Consider the following 22,098-nt stretch of genomic DNA (forward strand, 5'->3'; position numbering starts at 1 on the left):
CCAGGCATTGCGGTCCACTGTCATGCTGAAGTCTTTGAGGAAGCAGAGCCTGAGCTCTGTTCCTGAGTACCTGCTGTTGCTGGTTTGCGCGGTTTACCTCTTGCGCCACTGGAGGACGTAGAAGCACCTCTGGATTTGCCCTCGAACTTGGCCGTCCGAAAGGACTGTAACTTAGAAGCTGAATAAGTCTACTTGGTTGGGGGGGGGGGGCTGCGGCAGGAAGATACAAAGACTTACCCACAGTAGCTGTGGAGATCCATTTGTCTAATTCATCTCCAAACAAGGCCTCTCCTGCGAATGGTAGGCCTTCCATGCCTTTCTTGGAATCCACATCAGCAGTCCACTGGCGTAGCCACAATCCCCTGCATGCCAACACTGCCATAGCGGTGGTGTGTGCGTTAAGCACGCCTATTTCCTTTATGGCTTCCACCATAAAGTTTGCAGAGTCCTGTATATGCTGCAGGAGTAAGACAACATCCCCCCTAGATAAGGAATCTAACCCCTCAATTAGGTTACCTGACCATTTAGCAATGGCTTTAGTGATCCATGCACATGCAATAGTGGGTCTCTGGGCCACCCCAGCAGCTGTGTACAATGATTTGAGGGTAGTCTCAATTTTACGATCAGCCGTGTCTTTCAGGGAGGCTGCACCAGGAACAGGCAATACAATTTGACGTGACAGCCTAGAGACTGATGCGTCCACTATCGGTGGATTTTCCCATTTTTTCCTATCCTCCAGAGGAAAAGGAAAAGATGAGAGTAACTTTTTAGGGATCTGAAACTTCTTATCAGGATTAACCCATGGTTCTTCAAACAGGGTTTTCAATTCCTTTGATGCAGGAAAAGGACTTCTTTTTCACATTAAAATAAGATTCCTCACACCCCTCTGACACCTTATCAGGAATATGCAGAACATCTCCGATAGCCTCTATAAGAGCCTCTATTCCCTGTGACAGAGCCGCATCCCCCCCATATGAGTCCACCTCCTGCTCCTCCATGTCTGATCTGTCAGCGTCAGAGTCAGACTGCAGGATATGGGCCAGAGGTCGCTTCTGCAGACAAATGAGAGGGGACCGAGACGCTGTCTTGGGGACTGAGTCTCTGTTCATAAACTCATCCACAGTATGTTTTAAGTATTGTGCCTCTTTCTCATTGCGGGACAACTTTGTAGAAAGAGTTGAGATCATTCCCTTAAGAGAATTAACCCATTCCGGTTCAGCCCCGCTAGCCTGTGAACCCTGAGTACCCAGTAGTGAGCCCCTTGGTGAAGAGGAACACTCTGCGGTACAAGAAACACACTTTTTTCCTGACATAATGTATATGTTACAGCACACACACACACACACACACACACACACACACACACACACAAAAAGGTTAAGCACAAATAACCCACAAGGAGCCCTTCAGGGAGAGACAGAGTTCTTTGGAGCCAGCCCCCGCCACGCCTTTACCGCTTATGTCATGCTCAGCTGGGTCGCAGACTAAGTACCCTGATCGGGGGCTTAGTACACTAATAGTCACTCCCCCCCCCCCTGCTATGACCCCCTGGTACCGCTGAGGTAATCTGGAGTCACACTGGAGGAGCTGCGCATCCCTGTCCTGTCAGTATCTGTGTCCACTGCAGAGGGAAAATGGCGCTGGTGAGCTGCTGGATCCTCTCACAGTGATACACCGCCCCTTCAATGACGCAAAGTCTTCCCGCTTTTTTTATACTGGCTGAGGAATCTGGTGCTTAAAATGGAGAGAACCGTTTTAAGGCTGTTGTGCCAGTATGGGTACTGTGTACAGGGACGCAGTTGTGTATTGTGTCCAGAGACGCATTCCGCCCCGTTTAGAAGCTGTGCATCTCCGTACCCTCATCCCGCCATAATGGCCAGCGCCCCGCTAGTCAGGACACCATCTTAGTACTCACCACTCTTCATTCTTCTGGCTCTGTTAGGGGTGGCAGCGTGCTGCGGGAATGTACGCTCACCATGGTGGGGCTTGCGAATAGTTCCCTCAGGAGCTCAGTGTCCTGTCAGCGGGGAACGGGACCATTAACCCTTCAAGAGGTTGGGACATTCCCCCCCTAAGTCCCACGAAGCAGGCAGGCTGGTGCCAACCAGCCCTGCCTGAAAATAACAAACATATAAAATAAATGCAGAAAACTCTTCAGGAGCTTCCTTCAGCGTGACCAGCTCCTCCGGGCACATTTTCTAAACTGAGTCTGGTAGGAGGGGCATAGAGGGAGGGGCCAGCCCACACTATCAAATTCTTAAAGTGCCCATGGCTCCTAGTGGACCCGTCTATACCCCCATGGTACTAAATGGACCCTAGTATCCTCTACGACGTAAGAGAAATATTATTTAGTATGTCCTCATTGTTTAGGCACATTATTAATGTCAACAATGGGATTTTTAATACAAAGCCTCTGACCTGACTTGAAGATTTTCCATAGCAACTAGGTGAGACTTTATACTGTTTTTAGTTATAGCTACCAGCAAGTAGCTGTAACTAAAAAAGGAAAATAGTCAGGTAAACAAAGCAATATGAGAAAACGCAAGCTGATTAGTGATGTGCCTACAGAGGAAATATAGTACATTGGACATTCATTGTCCAATCAAGAGTTACTTTCAATATAGTACCCATATAGTAGTTTCCTGAAGCACGCAGGATGGGTTGGGTGAGCTGTCTTATCCAGAGCCGTCTTAACAGCAGTGTAGGCCCCTGGGCACAGCAATGCACTGGGGCCCCTACCCACCCATCAGCGGTAGGGATGGGGGGTGCTATCAGCGGCAGCTTTGATGTCCAGCGGGGGGTTCTATCTTTCGCTCAGCATGTAGGACCCGGAGAAATCATTTCTACTAATTACTCCTTTACTGCACAAGTGGGGCGGGAAGGAGAAAACTAAACTGTAGAAGGGGACATTGTGCTGAATAAAGGGGCCGTGGTACATGACTTCCAGGATGGTAGGGGGTGTTTAATAAACAGGGGAGGGGTGGATAGTGGAGTGGGCTTAATATTCATCATTTTCCAGGGGTCAGGGCAGCTTGCTTTACTGAAGATATCTCCAGTTCCTGGAAATAGATATTTTAGCTTTAATGGGATAAAGAAAAAGCTAGAGAGTTCCACCTTTCAGGAGGTACTGGGGACTTGGGGATCAGACTTCAGGAGCCAGAGCAATCCACCAACAAAAATATAAAACTGCATATTAGGCGTGTGGAGCTAGAGCAGGGACCAGCTGCTTGAAGGATAATATCTCTGGTTCTGGGCATAGTAGATACAAGCTGCCAGTGTCTACTGAAAGGGGAGAGTCCCATCTTTTGGTCTATATCCTCAGAAAAACTCTAAGTTAGACAAAACCCAAGATATCTGGCTGGGAAGAACAATTAACAGGCTTGGATGGGGACCACTGCTTTGAAGTCATATATCTCCGGTTCCCCAGGGCGGATTTTCAAAAACCTGGTACCGCTGGAAAGAGGGGACCCTCAGCTATCAGCCTAGGGCCCTTTTACTCCTGGGGACCTTGGGCAAGAGCCCAATGAGCCCATACGAAAAGACGGCCCTGGTCTTATCTCCCTGTGGCCGCCACTTTCAGTGGAGGTCCAGGTTAGAGGAGCTTCCCACTAGGCAAGTGATGTAGTGTTGGGAGGTCGGGGGAAGGTGGGGGGGGGGATTAATTTGGTTTTGATGGGTGGTGGGAATGAGGGAGGGGGTTGGGGCTGGCGCATATATTGTTGTGCCCAGAGATGACCTGACCACTAAATCTGTCCTTGCTAGATATCCCAGGTTGTCTGAAAATGAGTGACCCTTTGGCTGCTATAATGAGGACACTGATATGTAGCACACAGTTGCATGTCCTAGAATTTCTGCAGTATCAGACTAAATTAGCCTTCAATAGCAATAGAAATATTTACAGCTTTTCCCGTGACCCTTATCCAATGCAGGCTGGCAGGCCGTACAAAAGATGTATAAGGAAATGCATTTTCCCTTGACAGAAACATATTGGAAGTGTCTTCTGATTAGGTATAGGCTCTTACCTAAGCATGGGTCTTATGACAGAGTCCAGGGAGATTTTGATGTCTAACTCATAGGCACAGGAGAACTCCACATTGATAGTCCTATCTCGTGTAATTATGTTACCAGTGTTGTTTGCGCTCTCTATCCAGACAGTGTTCTTGTACATGATGTGAGTGCCGTTGGACTAGGAGGCAAGAATAAAAGAATACAACGTTAAAATTTAAATTAGTAGCAGTGACTAGAGCAGCAGATCATCCCGAATCATATCACTGCGCCCAGTCCCAGCCACTGTGGCCAGTCCCAGCCACTGTGTCCAGTCCCAGCCCTATGCACAGGACGGAGCCATGATTTCTTTCCTGTAAGTTCTGCAACGTATGCAGCTCTCTCCTCTGGGTTATCACCAAAAGAGCAAAAATAACAATGACCTTGAAGAAGTCCCACACTACAGCCCTGGCTCTCCGTTGTACACTATTTGCATCGCTGCTGTGTCCACAGATGCTAATGCTGCAGGAGGCGTCTGAGATGCCCACTATCCACATTGCAGTCCAAAGAAGCAGCTTAAGATCACCATTGGGCAGCCATCAGCCATTACTGGTAAGCCTAAGCTTACGGAGAATAGACGCCCGAACTTGGCACCCAAGGCCAGTGAGTCTACATCGGAAGACACAGACATTGGCCTTGGCATACTCCCAGAAAATGGGGCCAACATGTCCATATCTTTGGAAACGGCCACTCTCCCTGCTCCCAAACTGACTGACAGGCAGAGTATTTCCGGACACTGCGACCAAAGCTGCATCACAGCACTTGTGTACTGCAGCTGAAGCACATGTGCTCTCCACCCACCAACACAGTTGTACCTAAACCATCAGCTTTACATATAACTCTGAATCCGAACCTATGCAGATTGGCACAGTGGTTTTCAGCCCAGAACCGGGTAACAGCCAGTGCTTTGACTTGATATTTTAGCTTTGTACCCCAGGAACAGGGGAGTGTAGCACAAATAGCCCATAAGAGTGCCTGAGTAGATGGACAGCGTCACGGCATGGTGTGATGTCAGTCATGTCTTTACAGAAACAGGTCATGCTGACGTTGAGACCACAGTGTAAAAGTTTATATGTCAGTCGGTGCCGGGGGTTCCTGTACCTGCACAATATTCCCGCAGTTTCCTTTTGTATTGTTGATTTGGAAAGATATGAAGTCTTCTCCCTCGATGCCAGGGCAGTGTCTGTCATTAATCCGGACTCCTTCCCTCTCAAACCCAAGCTGAAAGAGTTTGCATTTTGATATAGACACTTCCATCTGGGCAGCTTTGCAGGTCACTTCTGCATCGATGATGTCATGGGTGTCTGCACAAACACAAAACACAACATATAGCGGAACAAGAAATATAATAAGAGCTTAAAGGCTTCAGGTAAGAACTGGCAAACTGCTGCCCACTCTTCTCACCATGTCATGTGAAGGGTGTAGTAGGGTATGCCGGCGGCCGGGCTACCGGCGACCAGCATAACAGCGCCGGAATCTCAACCGCTGGCATACCGACAGCTGGGCAAGTGCAAATGAGCCCCTTGCGGGCTCGCTGCGGGCACAGTGGCGCGCTACACGCACCACGATATCTATTCTCCCTCCAGGGGGGTCGTGGACCCCCCATGAGGGAGAAAAAGTGTTGGTATGCCGGCTGTCTGGATTCCAGTGCCGGTATACTGTGCGGCGGGATCCCGACAGTCGGCAAACTGAAGACCACCCCATGTGAAAGGTAGCCTTGGCCATTTGAGCTTACAATCTAAGAGGTGCAGGAACTATTGTAGCTATTGGTGGAAAAAGTTTGTGGCTACTGTAAAGCAGATGATAATGCAGCCACTGGCAATTCTGTGGCAGATACCGCTGGTGTTCTACAGTATAGTTGGAAGCAGATGACAGCCATAACTGTGTTTCACTATTTACATTGACTGAACCTCCTTCTGCCTTTTGGAGATGGATCACACATTTTTAATGCATGGGCAGTCTTGTGGTTATTATATATATAATAAAAGGCTAATGCAGCTCCTCACCTCTATGGGGGAATGCAAGAGTTTTGCACGCCGGTGGCCACTGGATGGCACCTGACGGAGCAATTCAAGTCTTGCTCCGTCTTGCCGCGCACAGGTTCTGGTGCTGATATTACTGTTATGTTGTTCCATCATTTTGACGGGCTGATAACTAGTACTGTATAATAAACTAGACTATAAAAAGACAAATCTGTGTTGACGGTAATTTGCAGAGAAATCCGATCTGACAAACTGTTGCAGTTACTAAGTTTATTTTAATTAAATGAAGGTCTCAGCTGCCTCATATATTGGTAAAGAATACAGACACTGCTTTCTACATGAGGAATTAGTTTTCCGTGTTCTAAAAATAACATTAGACCCCCCCCCAACGTTATACTTCCACCCGTACCAAATACTCTGTTCCAAAAATACTCACGTCTTTCACATTGCAGTTACCTGTGCTGAATTAGTTAATTGAAGAGATAGATGTTGTAAAACATTGGATATATAAAAGTCTACTGAATTTCGAGTTTCTGTAATATTTTATCCCATAAAGCGACTTATCATTATACACAGTTCCTTCCTTTCTGCATGAGGACATCCCCTGTCCTGTCTTGGAATACCCAATTGTTTGGTACTTGTCATACTGGCCATACCATTCCCATAGACCGGGGGATCCATGCAGCCACAAAGCTCTCCTCCATTGTCCACCTCACAGCTCCTGTTGGGGCAGTCTGCACCTACACAAGGATCTTCAATCACTCCTGCTATAAATGAATAATAACAAGGGATAATATGAGCCTCCTATTCAATAACAGGGACATTCGTACTCATATTTTTGATCTACAGTTTTAATATCAACGTTTAAGCAGTGCTACTATGCATCGCATCTGCAATGTGATATCCCGCCAATTGTCACAAAGGACAGTTCTCCCTATAGGAGCTGTCCTCTGCAATCACATGACCTCTGTGCAGGGGTGCTGGGAAGGAACCAACTGGATCCCTCTCAGAGGGAAATGCTATAAGAAGCATATTCAGAGTTTTGATGGCATTTCTGGCCTTAGTACATCCCGGTATCCGGACTCTAGGTCGACACATGTTAGGTCGACACAGGAAATAAGTCGACACAACCATTAGGTCAACATGAACAAGGTCGACATGAGTTTTTCAATTTTTTTAACTTTTTCATACTTTACGATCCACGTAGACTACAATTGGGAACGGTAACCTGTGCCGAGCGCAGCGAGGCACCTTGTCTGAAGAGGACACAGTGCACTAATTGGGGTTCCCCGTCACTTTACGGAGAAAATGACACCAAAAAAACATAAAAAAACTCATGTCAACCTTTTTCCATGTCGACCTAATGGCCGTGTCGACCCATTTCCTGTGTCGACCTAGTCACTGTTGACCAATAGGTGTCGACCTAATGTGCGTCGACCTAGACACTGTCGACCATGAGTCCCATACCCGTACATCCCACCCTGTGGTCTTCACATGGAACATCATTACTGTAGTCACTCCAGGCCCGATTCAGCGTCGCACGCAATGCCGATGTTTATGGAGTTGAGTAATTTTTTGCTAATGTGCGAAAATCCCCATAAACTCATACAGTGCATACAGAATGTTACACAGAGTATACGCACAAAGGTGCAGTTGAGATTGAGACGCACTGTATGAGCTGGGTATTCCTGGGCGGTGACTGGGAGGTGGCTATTTAAGACACACAAAAATGCTGGGCATATATGGAAGTGTCGCAGGTGGGTCGCTGAAGTTTTTGCGTACACAGACTCTTATGTCACTCACAAAGGAGGCCACACTCAGACAAAGATCTGCATCTACCACAGGGCTGGTGTAAGGTTTGATGGTGTAACCAATGGTGGAGTCTAAAGACGCACCAGGCTGTATCACAGCATCTGCAGATGCTCAACGTGGGTGTCCCAGTCCTGGCACATTCATACTCACAGTTGTACACCAGGGGTGGGCTTTGTAGTGGCATTTGCATAACGTCACAGGCGGGGCAACTGCCAAAACATGCAGCCATGACACACCACTGAATCAGGCTCTAAAGTGCACTTACTATGGTTTGCTCTGCAATACTCAGATAGTGTATTAATTGCATTCCAGCCATTTTGCGGGTCATTTCACAACTTACATTTATTGCATCTGGTTTGCAGTAAGATTTTCTTTAGATAGATCAGTGCCTATGTTATTTATAATCAAGAGAATGATCATTATACCCAGAGTAAAACAGGGAGGATTGGGCAGGGGGCGCTGATATGCCGGCTATGTGTCTGATGGAAGCCACGATTACATGTTCCTGACTTCATCACCACAATGCTCAGAAACATCATATACCCTGCAGCCAATGAGCACAACACAAATCAACAGAAGACTTAAACTTACAGCAATTCTCCTTCTCAATCCACTCCGTGCTGAGAATGCCAAATGATCTGCAGGCTTCCCCATAGGCCGCTAAAGAGCCGCACAACTGGATCTTCTTATTGTTGTAGCATCCGTCCAGAAAGCAGGACTCATAGAAGGGCACCGGGTCCAGGAGTCCATAACACGGCTGAAAGAAGCCCTTCATGTCCGTCAGTTTCAGACAGTATCCGTCACTCTGAAGCTTCTGGATTTGGACATTGTCGCAGGTGGAGGCATACTGAGAGTACTGCAGCTCATTGCAGCTGAAACATTAAATAGGAATGACACTTTGTAACTACTACTAGCGATGAACCACATCCACATTACAATGGGCGATCCCTGTCTGCTCACTGTATCCGCTACTACCACAACTAGTAGTCAGTGGGAGAGCAGCATGTGTAGTGGAACTGCTTAGATTGTTGGTTTTCAGTGGAGAATTTATGTGAGGACATTTATAGAGAGGAGCTATAATCTCTGTGCCTGCCGACTGTGTGAAGGTCTTTGCTTTTTATCTAGTTCTCAACTCAGCTCAAACTTAGATACATCAAGCTGGTCCGAGATCCCCAGCGTGCACCAAATTATAGATACTCTGAAACAAGGATCAAGTCAGATGACCTCTCAATGAACAGCATGCTGCACATTACATCGTATGGGCTACAGAAGCAGAAGGCCTGTCCATACACCATTACTATCTGCTACCAATAGGGTGAAATGTCTCCAGTTTGCTCAAAAATACAGGACTACAGGATTTGGACAGTAAATGATCATGTAGTTTGACCAATCATGTTTTCAATTACACTGTGCAGATGGTAGGGTGCGGATATGGAGACCCCAGCGTGAAAGCATGGATCCTTCTGGTTCCACTACCGTCAAACCTTCAGGAAGTGGAAGATGCAGTTCATCATATTGCGACTAATATTCCCAGCGGAACATAACAACATCTAGTAGAATCCATGCCTAGATGAATTCAAGTGTAAAAGATGGCCCAACAAAGTACTAACCTAGGGGGGGGGTCATAATAATTTGCCCACTCAGTATATATACACATTGCCCCTTGGATCAAGTATTTAGTTAGAAGTGTCCTCACTGTGGACAATCTATCCTTGCTGCCTACACCTGACACAGTGGAATGTGATCATTTATCTTATGGTGCTACTCCGCAAGATAGCTAGCGGGGGGTAATCAAAATTATTACTCAGACTCTTAAACAACCATAATTTCCATCCCATGATCACGTCTTTCTCGAAAGATACTATCAGTTGTTTCACCCCGTACATCTGTATATTAGCTCTCTTTAACAGTCAAACCTACAAAGCCTCCAACAATTCTGTCCCACTCTACATGTGCACCACCATCTGATAGTTCTCTCCCCACTCCATGGTTCCCCATATAACACCTTAGTACAAACCTTTTTTGCATGCCATTTGTTTTCCAGCTCTGTGCCAGTACCACGCTGCTGACTACAGGCTTCCCTCTCAGGGTAACATAGTCATCAGTTAGGTCTCCATTGAAGTTGCCACATAGCCCGCAGACTTTGTTCTGGAGTCGCTCACTGATGGTAATTTTAATGATGTTGAATCCATTGTAATGAATCTGAATGTCAGGGCTTGTGTCAATGACCAAAAATCCCTCCATGTTGTATATTTTAGTTGACAATCCAGTTACAAATGGGACAGATACTTGTGTTCCATTTACCTATAATAAAAATAGATAGATAGATAGATAGATAGATAGATAGATAGATAGATAGATAGATAGCTATTGACCAAGCTGGTAATAAAATATTAGTAAGTGCATCATAAAAGCTTAAAATTGCACTGTCCTTTAGTGATATGAGTGCAGAATAAAACTGCTGCTTTTATGTCTGTCCAATGATTACTGTGAATACTCATGTATAGTCTGGGCACTTTATACCTTAGCACAAGCAGACGCAGGGTGGTTCCCAGTTGCCCAGAAACTGCCTCGCCTGGCCTGGCCAGCAGCTCCAATCATGACCACAATAGCAGTTGTATATAATATGATTTTACTAGATCTGCAGCCACAACATTCAGTATAAAGGATAAGACAGGCAGACTAGAGAGCAACTGCCAGCAAGAAGAGACAGGTGTCTTACCATGAGGCGGGAGAACTCACCTTGTGAGAAGAAGTATAACTAACAATGCAATAGTTTACATTACTTAAAATATAACAAACAACTTGGATATGTATTTTGTATATATTGGATGAACATGTATATTCTAGGTTTTTTGAAGAATGTCTGAACACAAATTCCCCGAATATTGACAGCAGCAAAATGGGCTTCCTACAGAGACAGCTGTACATAATAAGAAAAAAAGTTAAGTTTCCTGGAGAAGCCCGGAGAGGTGACTCTGCTGTCTAATTCGGGGGAAAGGGGGGTGGTGTTGGGGTTTGTCACGTCACTAGGCTCTGCCCCCGTCATGGCAAAATGCAGCAATTAGAGGGTTAACATGTTGTGACATCATTTAGCCCCGCCTCCTCCATATGGACCCACAAATCCTTCTCAGCCTGCCCACTTCACTAGGAAGCGGTGGGATGCCCGAGATCTTGCGGGCAAGTATACATAATACTCCCCATCCCACTGTGTTACTGATGAAATTCATCATAGGCACTGCTATCTCTGGAAATCTAATAGACTGTAATTGAATCTTATCACTGCACTAGAAGGAAACGGTCTCTGTGAGATCTTTGGGACATACTGTGTCATATTTAATGAGCCGCAGTCTTACCACGGGAGGATAACGTTAACACCCAGAACTATTCCATTTTAAGCCCATTAACCCATAGGCCCTGTGTTAAGTGCCCAGATCTATGGGTTAGTGTGCTTGCAGTCATCCAGTAACATTTACTTAAATAATTATCCTCTGAGACGTCGGTCTTCTTTTTATATTTATTGTGCGTCTTGAATGGGTCTCTGGCATCAATCGCTGAATCCTCTTGAAGGCTGGTCCTCCCTCTGACACAGAGACATACAGTAGTTAAGTGTAACAGGACCTCACTGTGGGGATCCGGTCTGAAGATCGACAGTGCCTAGGTCGACAATTTTTAGGTCGACCACTATAGGTCGACAGTCACTAGCCACTATAGGTCGACTGGGTTTCTAGGTCGACAGGTCAAAAGGTCGACATGAGTTTTTCAAAAAATGTTTCTTTTTTTGAACTTTTTCATACTTAACGATCCACGCGGACTACGATTGGGAACGGTAAGCTGCCCGATGCTCTAATGAACCACACCCCTCACTGTGGAGGTGAGATAACTACAGGGTAAGAACAGTTACATGCTCCAGTACTACAGAACTGCACACTATACTTTTTCAAGCTGTCAGGCAGGGATTATGGTATAATTACACAGCGCTGGTGTATCAATTTACCGAAGTAATGTCCTACTCAGGAATAAAATCTTGCACCTCACTAGAGTCAAAGTCAGGTTATTTAATTTATACTCCACACTTCCAGGTCTGCATGAGTGAACTTCAAATCAAATTTACTTGGCTAGTGACCAGCAACGCTTTCCCTCCTACAATATGCCAAACTGTCTTATCTCCTATATTATCCATACTTGCAGACCTTTGGGCAGCCAGTTTGGCACTGCAGGGAACACGGCAGAAGTGGGCGGTGTGGGGGCATGGCAAGACGGTTGCATCATCATGGCCCCGCCCCCTCTGTAGAATGCTGCGAATACTGGCATTGTGAAGAGGAGGGGGGCACTATGTCAATATTCATGTCATCAGCTGAAGCGGGCAGCTCCAGGAGACTTTCCCACTGCTCCAGGTGTCCTGACGTGCCCCCTAATTTTTAGTAGTCTCCCGGGTGATTCGTGAGAGTAGGCAAGTATCCTCTAAATCGGCGCATTGTATATCAATAAAACATATGCCAACAGGTTTGTTTACATACTGTATCTCATTTCCCTCTTCCCCTTCGGTGTTCTCTCTTCTAAAGTAATTCTACATTCCCTTGTGGGAAATGTAATCAACAGCGTCATATATTGTTTTTTTTAAAGACAAAATCAGCCTGGTGCAATAGTGATTTATGGGGAGATGTACTAAGCAGTGATAAAAATGGAGAAGTGAGCCAGTGGAGAAGCTGCCCATGGCAACCAATCCGCATTGAAGTAACATTTATAATTTGCATACTATAAAATTATACAGAGCAGCTGATTGGTTGCCATGGGCATCTTCTCCACTGTCACTTCTCCACTCTTAACACTGCTTCTTACATCTCCCACTTAATTCGAAGATGCTGGCTAGTAGGAGTAAAATGTAATACCAATTTTATATTTCATTTAAATGTATGAACTCTGTTTTCTATAGAGGTGTGTCTGACACACCAATCTTACCACAACAGTTGGAGAGGAGCCATGGGGGGCCTAATTCACAGTTGATCGCAGCAGCAAATTTGTTAGCAGTTGAGCAAAACCATGGGCCTAATTCAGACCTGATCGCACACTAGCTATTTTTTGCAGCGCTGTGATCAGATAGTCGTCGCCTACAGGGGAGTGTATTTTTGTTTTGCAAGTTTGCAGCCGAATGCATGTGCATCCGAGCGGTACAAAAATGTTTTGTGCAGTTTCTGAGTTGCCCAGAACTTACTCAGCCGTTGCGATCACTTCAGCCTGGCCGGGCCTGGAATTGACGTCAGACATCCGCCCTGCAAACGCTTGGACATGCCTGCATTTTTCCAAACACTCCCAGAAAACAGTCAGTTGACACCCACAAACGCTTTCTTCTTGTTAATCTCCTCGCGATCGGCTGTGCGAATGGATTCTTCGTTAAATCCATTGCACAGCAACGACACGCCTGTGCATTGCGGTGCATACGCATGTGCAGTTTTGACCTGATTGCAGCGAAAAAAACTAGCGTGTGATCAGGCCTGAATTACCCCCCATGTGCACTGCACATGGGGGGTAAATTGCAGTGTAAAAATAAAGCAGGCAGTATTTACCCTGCACAGAAACAAAAAAACCCACCCAAATCTAACTCTCTCTGCACATGCCCCACCTGGAGTACACATGGTTTTGCCCATCTGCTAACAAATTTGCTGCTGCGATCATCTCTGAATTACCCCCATAGTACGTACACACTATGGGGGGAATTCAATTGTTTTTCTCGCAGCCACCACTAGATGGTGCCCGACAACAACAATTCAATTGTTCTGCTGTTCGGGCACCCAGCAGCCACAGAGTACACATTTTTTCTCGCAGCCTCTGGAGTTTGGATGCCCAAAGCAGGCATTTAGATGGGTGTAGCCATTTTACGTGGTTAAACCCTGTCTGTTTAGGTGCAACATGCATGATATACATGTGCGCCCAAACAACAATTGAATAGTGACAATTGTTTGGGCGTCTAAAAAGTCCCATTTAGATGGGAAAATTAGACGCCCAGAACAATTGAATTCCCCTCTATGTAATAATAAGGACGGTCAAATGAATGCTCGCTCCGATAATATCAAAGTGTGCACAGCACCTTATCGTTTCAAAAGCAGTTGGACCAGATGATTGGATCGGAACTCATGCATGACATTTCTCCAAACCAGGAGCTGATATTTTATAGTGTGTATACAGCAAATATCCGTTCATCTGTCTGTCATTTCTGCCCATAGTTTATTAGAAACATCACCTTTGCGACGATCTTAGGACAGATAACTTGCTTAAAATAATATGGGGTCTATTTACTAAGCCTTGGAGAGAGATAAAGTGGATGGAGATAAAGAGACAACCATCAGCTCCTAAATGTCATTTTTTAAACACAGCCTGTAACATGACAGTTAGGAGCTGATTGGCTGGTACTCTATCTCTGTCCACTTTATCTCCCTCCAAGGCTTGGTAAATAGACCCCTAAATCACTAGTGTGTACACTCACAATCTGATGTTCTCAAGACTGTCTAACAACTTTAAAAATCATAAAATCTGTCGGATTGTGAGTGAAAGGTGTGTACCGAGCCTAACTCTGTGCTGTCCGGGGTCCTGCTGCTCCCACTCAGAGACCATACGCTAATATGGGCCCTACACACTGGGCGATATTACTGAAAGATATGAACGATCCTGTTCATTAATGAACGAGATACCGTTCATATCTTTCAGTGTGGAGGCACCAGCGATGAACGATGCGCGGCCCCGGGCTCGTTCATCGCTGGTGTCCCGTTGCTTTTGCATGCAGGCCAATATGGACGATCTCGTCCATATTTGCCTGCACTGCTATGGAGCTGGGTGACGGGGGGAGTGAAGAAACTTTACTCCCCCCCGTCACTGCCCCCCCCCCCCCCCCGCCGCCGGGTCGCCCGTCGGCCGTATCCACCGTCGGGCAGCTCGGCGGCAGATTGCAAAGTGTGTAGGGCCCTTAAGTCTGACTTCACATGACTGGCCTCCATTCCTGGCAGCCATGGCTTCACTTACACAATCCTACAACTGGACAGATCACTGCTCCTCATGAGACCTGCAAAGTCACCTCCTAAAGTACTCAGTACTAATGTCAGCAGCATTCTGGTGATCTGACGGTATCCGCTCTGTAGATCTACACTAAAAAGGTATACACTCACTAGGTCGACCACTGATGGTAGACATGCATTAGGTAGACAGGGACAACATTTTGACATGTAAAAGTTACAGTTCAAAAGGTCGCCAGGGTCGACACAAGTTTTTTTACATTTATTTTTCATTTCTTTCAACTTTTTCATACATTACCATCCACGTGAACTATGATTAGGTATAGTAACCTTGCCCGAAAGACTGGCGAGTGAAGCGAGCCGTGCGAGGGGACGTGGTACACTAATGGGTCTTGTTTGTGGCAGATCAGTGACAAAACACCTAAAAAAAATGTCTACTTTTTTTGTGTAGACCATTTCCATATTGACCTTTTGACCCTGTCTACCTCTCCTACTGTCTACCTATTTCATGTCGAGCTTTTCACGCTGGTGACCTAATGCATGTCTACCATTAGTGGTCCACCTATTGACTGTAGACCTTTTTAGTGTAGATCTAATAATCCACACCACACCTGAAGATAAATACAAAATTTGATTGAGAACCTAGTCAAACGTTCCTTAAAAATGTTAATACAAGGAAAATCAGCAATTGCAGACTATAGTACAGCATTGGACAGCCAAAGTATGAGAAGCGCTATGAGAGGCAACATCAATAGATATTGGGCGGGATGTACTAATGTACATCGCCGTCCATCGCCGCCCTGCGCCACGATGCTGATCGCATATGTACTAACATATGCGATCAGCATTGCGGAGGACAGCTCTTCCGATAAGAGCTGTCCTCCGCGATGCGCAGCGGCAGCCTGACTTCCGGGATTCGGCCCCAGGAGTCAGTCTGCGCATGCGCGGGGTGACGGGGGGCGGCCGCAGGGCATGCTGGGAGGGATCCCTCACACAGCGCCGCGGAGACAAGCCCATAGGCTTCTATGGACGTACGTACCCCGCCGCGGCGCTGTCCTGCCGGCCGGCGGTTAGTACATCAGGAAAATGCGGTAAACAGGGAGTTTACCGCATTTTCCGCTTAGTACATCCCGCCCATTAGGTTTATTGCCTCAGGGAATGTACTCAGGTATCCCACCTCCCATCTCCATGAATGGAAGCCCTACACCTTAGCTGCATCAAACACTGACCTGGACATTATTCTGTGACGGCGATGGGTCGGTTGTGGGTGGAGGATAACCAACTTGACGTGACAGTCCCTTACAAAAGTCTTCATACCCTGGGGCATTTCTTACAGTCTGCTGCCTAAAATTAAAAATGCATAACAGAAGAAGTTTGTCTCACCGATCTACATAAGACATTCTACACTTTCAATGTGAAAGAGCAATTATACAAATAACTAAAATGTATTTAAGGATAAAATATCCAGATTTTTAGGAAAATCCCTTTCGAGAATTGATAGCAGTGAGCCATTTAGAAGTAACATCCACCATTGCTAAATAACACTATGGTACAATGTTTGTCCAATCTTTTTATTTTTCTTTAATCAGATGCGATTGGCTGTGGATTCCAGTTTTCATGTGTTTGTACAGATCCAGGGTTTTGGCTTTACATGGACCACATGATATTTACTTATCCCCGCCTAGTCCCTCCGCTGTCACTGTTCCTTTTTGTTTAGGGTCAGTATTCTTTAGGAAACGATACGGAGCCTTCTGTTGTCCATCATAGGTCTGATCATAGGTCTCTACGACTTCTCCAAAAACGTTGACAACTATCAACAACTATTATTAATTGTCGAACGTTGATGTTGACATTGGTGTTTTATACTACAGTATATTGCCTAACATTGCCACTGAGAATTTCAGTTGGGTCTTTTCTTTATGCACCATCCTGTATATGTTTCTACATGGCGTAAAATCTGGCTCTTCTTCAGGGATGGCTTCTCCTTGTAACTCTCTCATACAGGCAACGTTTATGAAGGAACCTAATGTGTTTAACCATCAGTATTTCCTTCATTCTCCAAGGTCACTGTAATCCATTTAAAGGATGTTCTTGTTAATGTTAAAACAATGACATTTTCCATTGAGGAATCAGGAACCACTCAAGATATTTTCTCATCTTCAACTATATAAACTTTTCATTCCGTTTATCCTGACGATCTTCCGGAATGTCCTTATTGCACCTGTATTGTTTGTCCTTTCATGTCACCTTCACACAAGTGATACATATTTGGCTCCAATCATTTCAGTGGACTTATGGCTGCTATTGAGGATTCCTAGGTTCAATGTCATGTACTGCTGAGTTCTAACAATTATTGTTGCTAAACTAATTAGGGTTGACAATGGCAAGAAGAAGATGTGTACAATGTTTTTTTAATTCTTAATTGGCAATTTAAAAGTTGTATAATTGTTATATCACCTTGAAAGTGTAGAGAATGTAGTATAGATCAGCAAAACAAAATCCTGCTCTTATGCATCATTTAACCCTCATCCTTTCCACCTTGATACATACAGGTTTTTAATACCAAGTCCAGCATTGCGCTTCGTAAATGCTGTGAACAAAGATTAAGGCCCGGATGTAATGCCAGCCTAGTTGGGCGGCCATGCGGGATGCCGACCGAACTCTGACTTTTTTTTAAAGGGGCAATCACTTACAAGGCAAAACCATGACTGTGGTGATTGCCCCTTTAAAAAAACGTCAGAGTTTCGTCTGGCATCCCACACAGCCGCTGAATTTGGGCAACATTTCATCCGGCCCTATATAGCAAATAGGTTTACAGACTGTATAATAAAAGTATCAATAGAAAATCATTTCTGTATGACGCAGCCTTTTAAAATGTACTTGTAAGCTGTGTTACCCCGCAAGTGTCTGGACAAATTCCATTTAAAGAATTACCGATACTATGGGCAGATGTATTAACCTGGAGAAGAGATAAAGAAGAGATAAGCCAGTCATAAGTGGAAGGTGATAACGCACCAGCCAATCATTATGGATTTGAAAAATGACAGTTAAGAGCTGATTGGCTGGTGCGTTATCACCTTGCACTTATCACTGCGTTATCCCTTCTCCAGGCTTAATACATCTGCCCCAGTATGTCCTCATACACCTATCATTTTTGTGATATATGCGGCGGGATGTAATGGCGTCCGAGATCGCCGGAGGTGTGGGATGTTAGACGGTGTTGGACATTTTTTTAAAGGAGCAATCACTTACAAGGCAAAACCATGCCTTATAAGTGATTGCCCCTTTAAAAATCTGCCCAATAGTTTCCTAGGTATTTAGGATTAATGTTTTTGCAGCAGAGGAATTGGTATGAATTACAGATTAAGCATAGCGATGCATAACGTGAATCACTTATATCAGTCCCACCGGTCTTTTGCCTTTTTACCCAGGTTAGAGTCTGAGTCGCACACAGCAGTTGCATGAACTGGTAGCATCAATATCCAGGGTACCCGTATATTGTACTTTTGTCACATTAGTGATGTGAATCACTGGCATCACTAGGGGTATTCAGGGGGTGTAGACCACACCAGGTGTCACTTTCTGTGGTGGTGACAGCAAAATGCTGGCTCCTCCTCAGTGACTGGGAGTCGGGTTCTGCACTGTTACGTTATCGTGCAGCACCTAGCCCCTGTCACCGACGAAGAGCCAGCAGTTTGGGTCTTTGAGTGAAGCCCAGCATCTACAGCAATGCTGGCCACGCCCCCGGAGTGATGAAAACAGAGGCATTCCATAAGGCCACGCCCCCAGGGTGATGAAAACAGGCGTTCCATGAGGCCACGCCCCCGGAGTGATAAAAACAGAGGTATTCTCCACAAGGCCATGCCCCTTTACATCGAAGGAGCGTGCGGGGGAGATATTTGGCACACTGGGTGTCACTGGCCCCTGTGACTCCAGTGATGCAATAAGATGCATATTTTGTGAATAAGTGTGTGGTGAGACACATGGGGGGGGCTTATTGCAAAGTCTGTGGTGCCCCGCACAGATCTATATGGTTCAGTTTACAGATAGCTGTATGTGGACACATCTGCAATGCTAATATAATTATACATACAAAGTGAGCTATGCAAGCACTTTACCTTGACGGTGTTGCGATCGCTAATGAGGATTTGCTCTTCGTTGATGTAAAAGTAAATAGGCGATATAACAGTTAGGTTTGGGGAGGACCATTTGTCAAAGTTGATGATTAGCTGGAAGGATATATCTGGCAGCTTTTGGCAGATTGTAGACAATACAAATGCGCAGTTTGCGGGAAAGCGTAGGAAAGCCCCATCAAAGGTCCTAAAGACGCCGCCTCCTGCGGCAATGCAGTAGGAACTCTTCTTGCTGAAGCAGCCACGTACTCCATTCCTTAGTGCGCACTCTTCGTCGGACTTACAGTGCCGCGGGTCACACTGGATGAGATTCCTGCCGAAGCAGCGGCAACGCCTAGTGCAGTCACTGTTCCAGAAGAGCTGCTTGGGCTGCAGACAGAATACAGCAAACACAATATCAAAAATGAACCAAAGCAAGATGGCTGCACAATTTCATACCACAGTCTCACCTCACCTGCTAGGAATGTGGCATTACTATCCTGGGCTGCTGTTCATGTTTACTGTAATTGCCTTGCAAATCTGTGCTGCTACTAACATTCTATTATATAATAAATGAATAATCAACTAGAAACACCCACAGATATAAAGTCTGCAATAAGGTATATACAGTAACCAGCACTGCTGCTAATAGTGGATGTATCTCACTTGCCATTCCAAGATGTGTGAGACATGGGGCCAAATGTAATAGAGTGAGAGTTTCAGAAAGTGAGAGATTTGGTAAGGTTTTTCAGGTTTTTTTTTTAAAGTGGCAATCATTTACACTGCAAAACCAGGTTGATCTTGCTGTGTAAATGATTGCCACTTTAAAAAAAAAAGCAAAACCTTACCAAATCTCTCACTTTATGAAACTCTCACTCTATTACATTTGGCCCATGGTGTTGTGGGTCATACCATCCTCCCTCCCCCCTTCACACACACACACACACACACACACACACACACACACACACACACACACGCACGCACGCACGCACGCACGCACGCACACACACACACACACAAACACACACTTTTCATGCCACAACTGTGCCATCGCGGAGTGTGGGGCCAGGTCACAGAGACACTATTCACCACAAAGTGTGTCTTCAATCCCAAGTCCACCCATTTCACTGGGGAAGTTTTCAGAATACGGGAGGCTGGTCTGCTAATTCAGGACTTGGGGAGCTCCCTGCAATTCTGTGGTTTCCCTGACATTCTGAGAGAGCAGGAAAGTGCGACTGGAGCGCAGAGGAAGTAGGCCGCAGAACAACCTCTCTGACCATGTGACTAACAGTCCATCTCTGCTAAACCCTGGCTCAAAAGGACCAAACCGTGAGCCTGAAGAAACATTAACCGTGGTTCATACTGACCCACAGTATGTAGGTTATCCATACTGACCCACAGTAATTAGGTAATCCATACTGACCCACAGTATATAGGTAATCCATACTGACCCACAGTACTTAGGTAATCCATACTGACCCACAATCCTTAGTTAAACCATATTGACCCATAGTACTTAGGTAATCCATACTGACACACAGTACGTAGGTTATCCATACTGACCCACAGTACATAGGTGTATTTAGGTAATCCATACTGACCCACAATCCTTAGTTAAACCATATTGACCCACAGTACGTAGGTTATCCATACTGACCCATTGTACTTAGGTAATCCATACTGACCCACAGTACTTAGGTAAACTGTACTGACCCACAGTACTTAGGTAAACTGTACTGACCCACAGTACTAAGGTAAAACTATACTGACCCACAATCCTTAGTTAAACCATATTGACCCACAGTATGTAGGTTAGCCATACTGACCCATTGTACTTAGGTAATCCATACTGACACACAGTACGTAGGTTATCCATACTGACCCACAGTACATAGGTGTATTTAGGTAATCCATACTGACCCACAATCCTTAGTTAAACCAAATTGACCCACAGTACGTAGGTTATCCATACTGACCCATTGTACTTAGGTAATCCATACTGACCCACAGTACTTAGGTAAACTGTACTGACCCACAGTACTTAGGTAAACTGTACTGACCCACAGTACTAAGGTAAAACTATACTGACCCACAATCCTTAGTTAAACCATATTGACCCACAGTGTGTAGGTTATCCATACTGACCCACAGTACTTAGGTAAACTGTACTGACCCAAAGTACTTAGGTAAACTGTACTGACCCAAAGTACTTCGGTAATCCATACTGACCCACAGTACTTAGGTAAACCGTACTGACCCACATTACTTAGGTAAACCATACTGACCCACAATCCTTAGTTAAACCAAATTGACCCACAATCCTTAGTTAAATCATACTGACCCACAGTACTTAGGTAATCCATACTGACCCACAATCCTTAGTTAAACCATATTGACCCACAGTACGTAGGTTATCCATACTGACCCATTGTACTTAGGTAATCCATACTGACCCACAGTACTTAGGTAAACTGTACTGACCCACAGTACTTAGGTAATCCATACTGACCCACAGTACTTAGGTAATCCATACTGACCCACAATCCTTAGTTAAACCATATTGACCCACAGTACGTAGGTTATCCATACTGACCCATAGTACATAGGTTATCCATACTGACCCACAGTACATAGGTTATCCATACTGACCCACAGTACATAGGTTATCTATACTGACCCACAGTACTTAGGTTATCCATACTGACCCACAGTACTTAGGTAATCCATACTGACCCACTATCCTTAGTTAAACCATATTGACCCACAGTACGTAGGTTAGCCATACTGACCCATTGTACTTAGGTAATCCATACTGACACACAGTACGTAGGTTTATCCATACTGACCCACAGTACATAGGTGTATTTAGGTAATCCATACTGACCCACAATCCTTAGTTAAACCATATTGACCCACAGTACGTAGGTTATCCATACTGACCCATTGTACTTAGGTAATCCATACTGACCCACAGTACTTAGGTAAACTGTACTGACCCACAGTACTTAGGTAAACTGTACTGACCCACAGTACTAAGGTAAAACTATACTGACCCACAATCCTTAGTTAAACCATATTGACCCACAGTATGTAGGTTAGCCATACTGACCCATTGTACTTAGGTAATCCATACTGACA

At 45.3% G+C, this 22,098-nt stretch overlaps 1 protein-coding gene across 1 annotated transcript in view; it reads right to left on the reverse strand.

The window, feature by feature from the left end:
* Positions 1 to 22,098, reverse strand: part of TECTA (tectorin alpha) — a 203,238-nt gene that overhangs the window by 44,030 nt on the left and 137,110 nt on the right. Inside the window, exons 13-18 of the mRNA XM_063943496.1 lie at positions 18,964 to 19,347; positions 9,844 to 10,142; positions 8,430 to 8,710; positions 6,683 to 6,793; positions 5,146 to 5,348; positions 4,023 to 4,186 (exon numbers count right to left, since the gene is read on the reverse strand). Coding sequence (XP_063799566.1) covers positions 4,023 to 4,186; positions 5,146 to 5,348; positions 6,683 to 6,793; positions 8,430 to 8,710; positions 9,844 to 10,142; positions 18,964 to 19,347 — 1,442 coding nt within the window. The remainder of the gene's footprint in view (positions 1 to 4,022; positions 4,187 to 5,145; positions 5,349 to 6,682; positions 6,794 to 8,429; positions 8,711 to 9,843; positions 10,143 to 18,963; positions 19,348 to 22,098) is intronic.

Source organism: Pseudophryne corroboree, chromosome 10 (assembly GCF_028390025.1).
Source record: "Pseudophryne corroboree isolate aPseCor3 chromosome 10, aPseCor3.hap2, whole genome shotgun sequence".
NCBI classification, from domain to species: Eukaryota; Metazoa; Chordata; class Amphibia; order Anura; family Myobatrachidae; genus Pseudophryne; species Pseudophryne corroboree.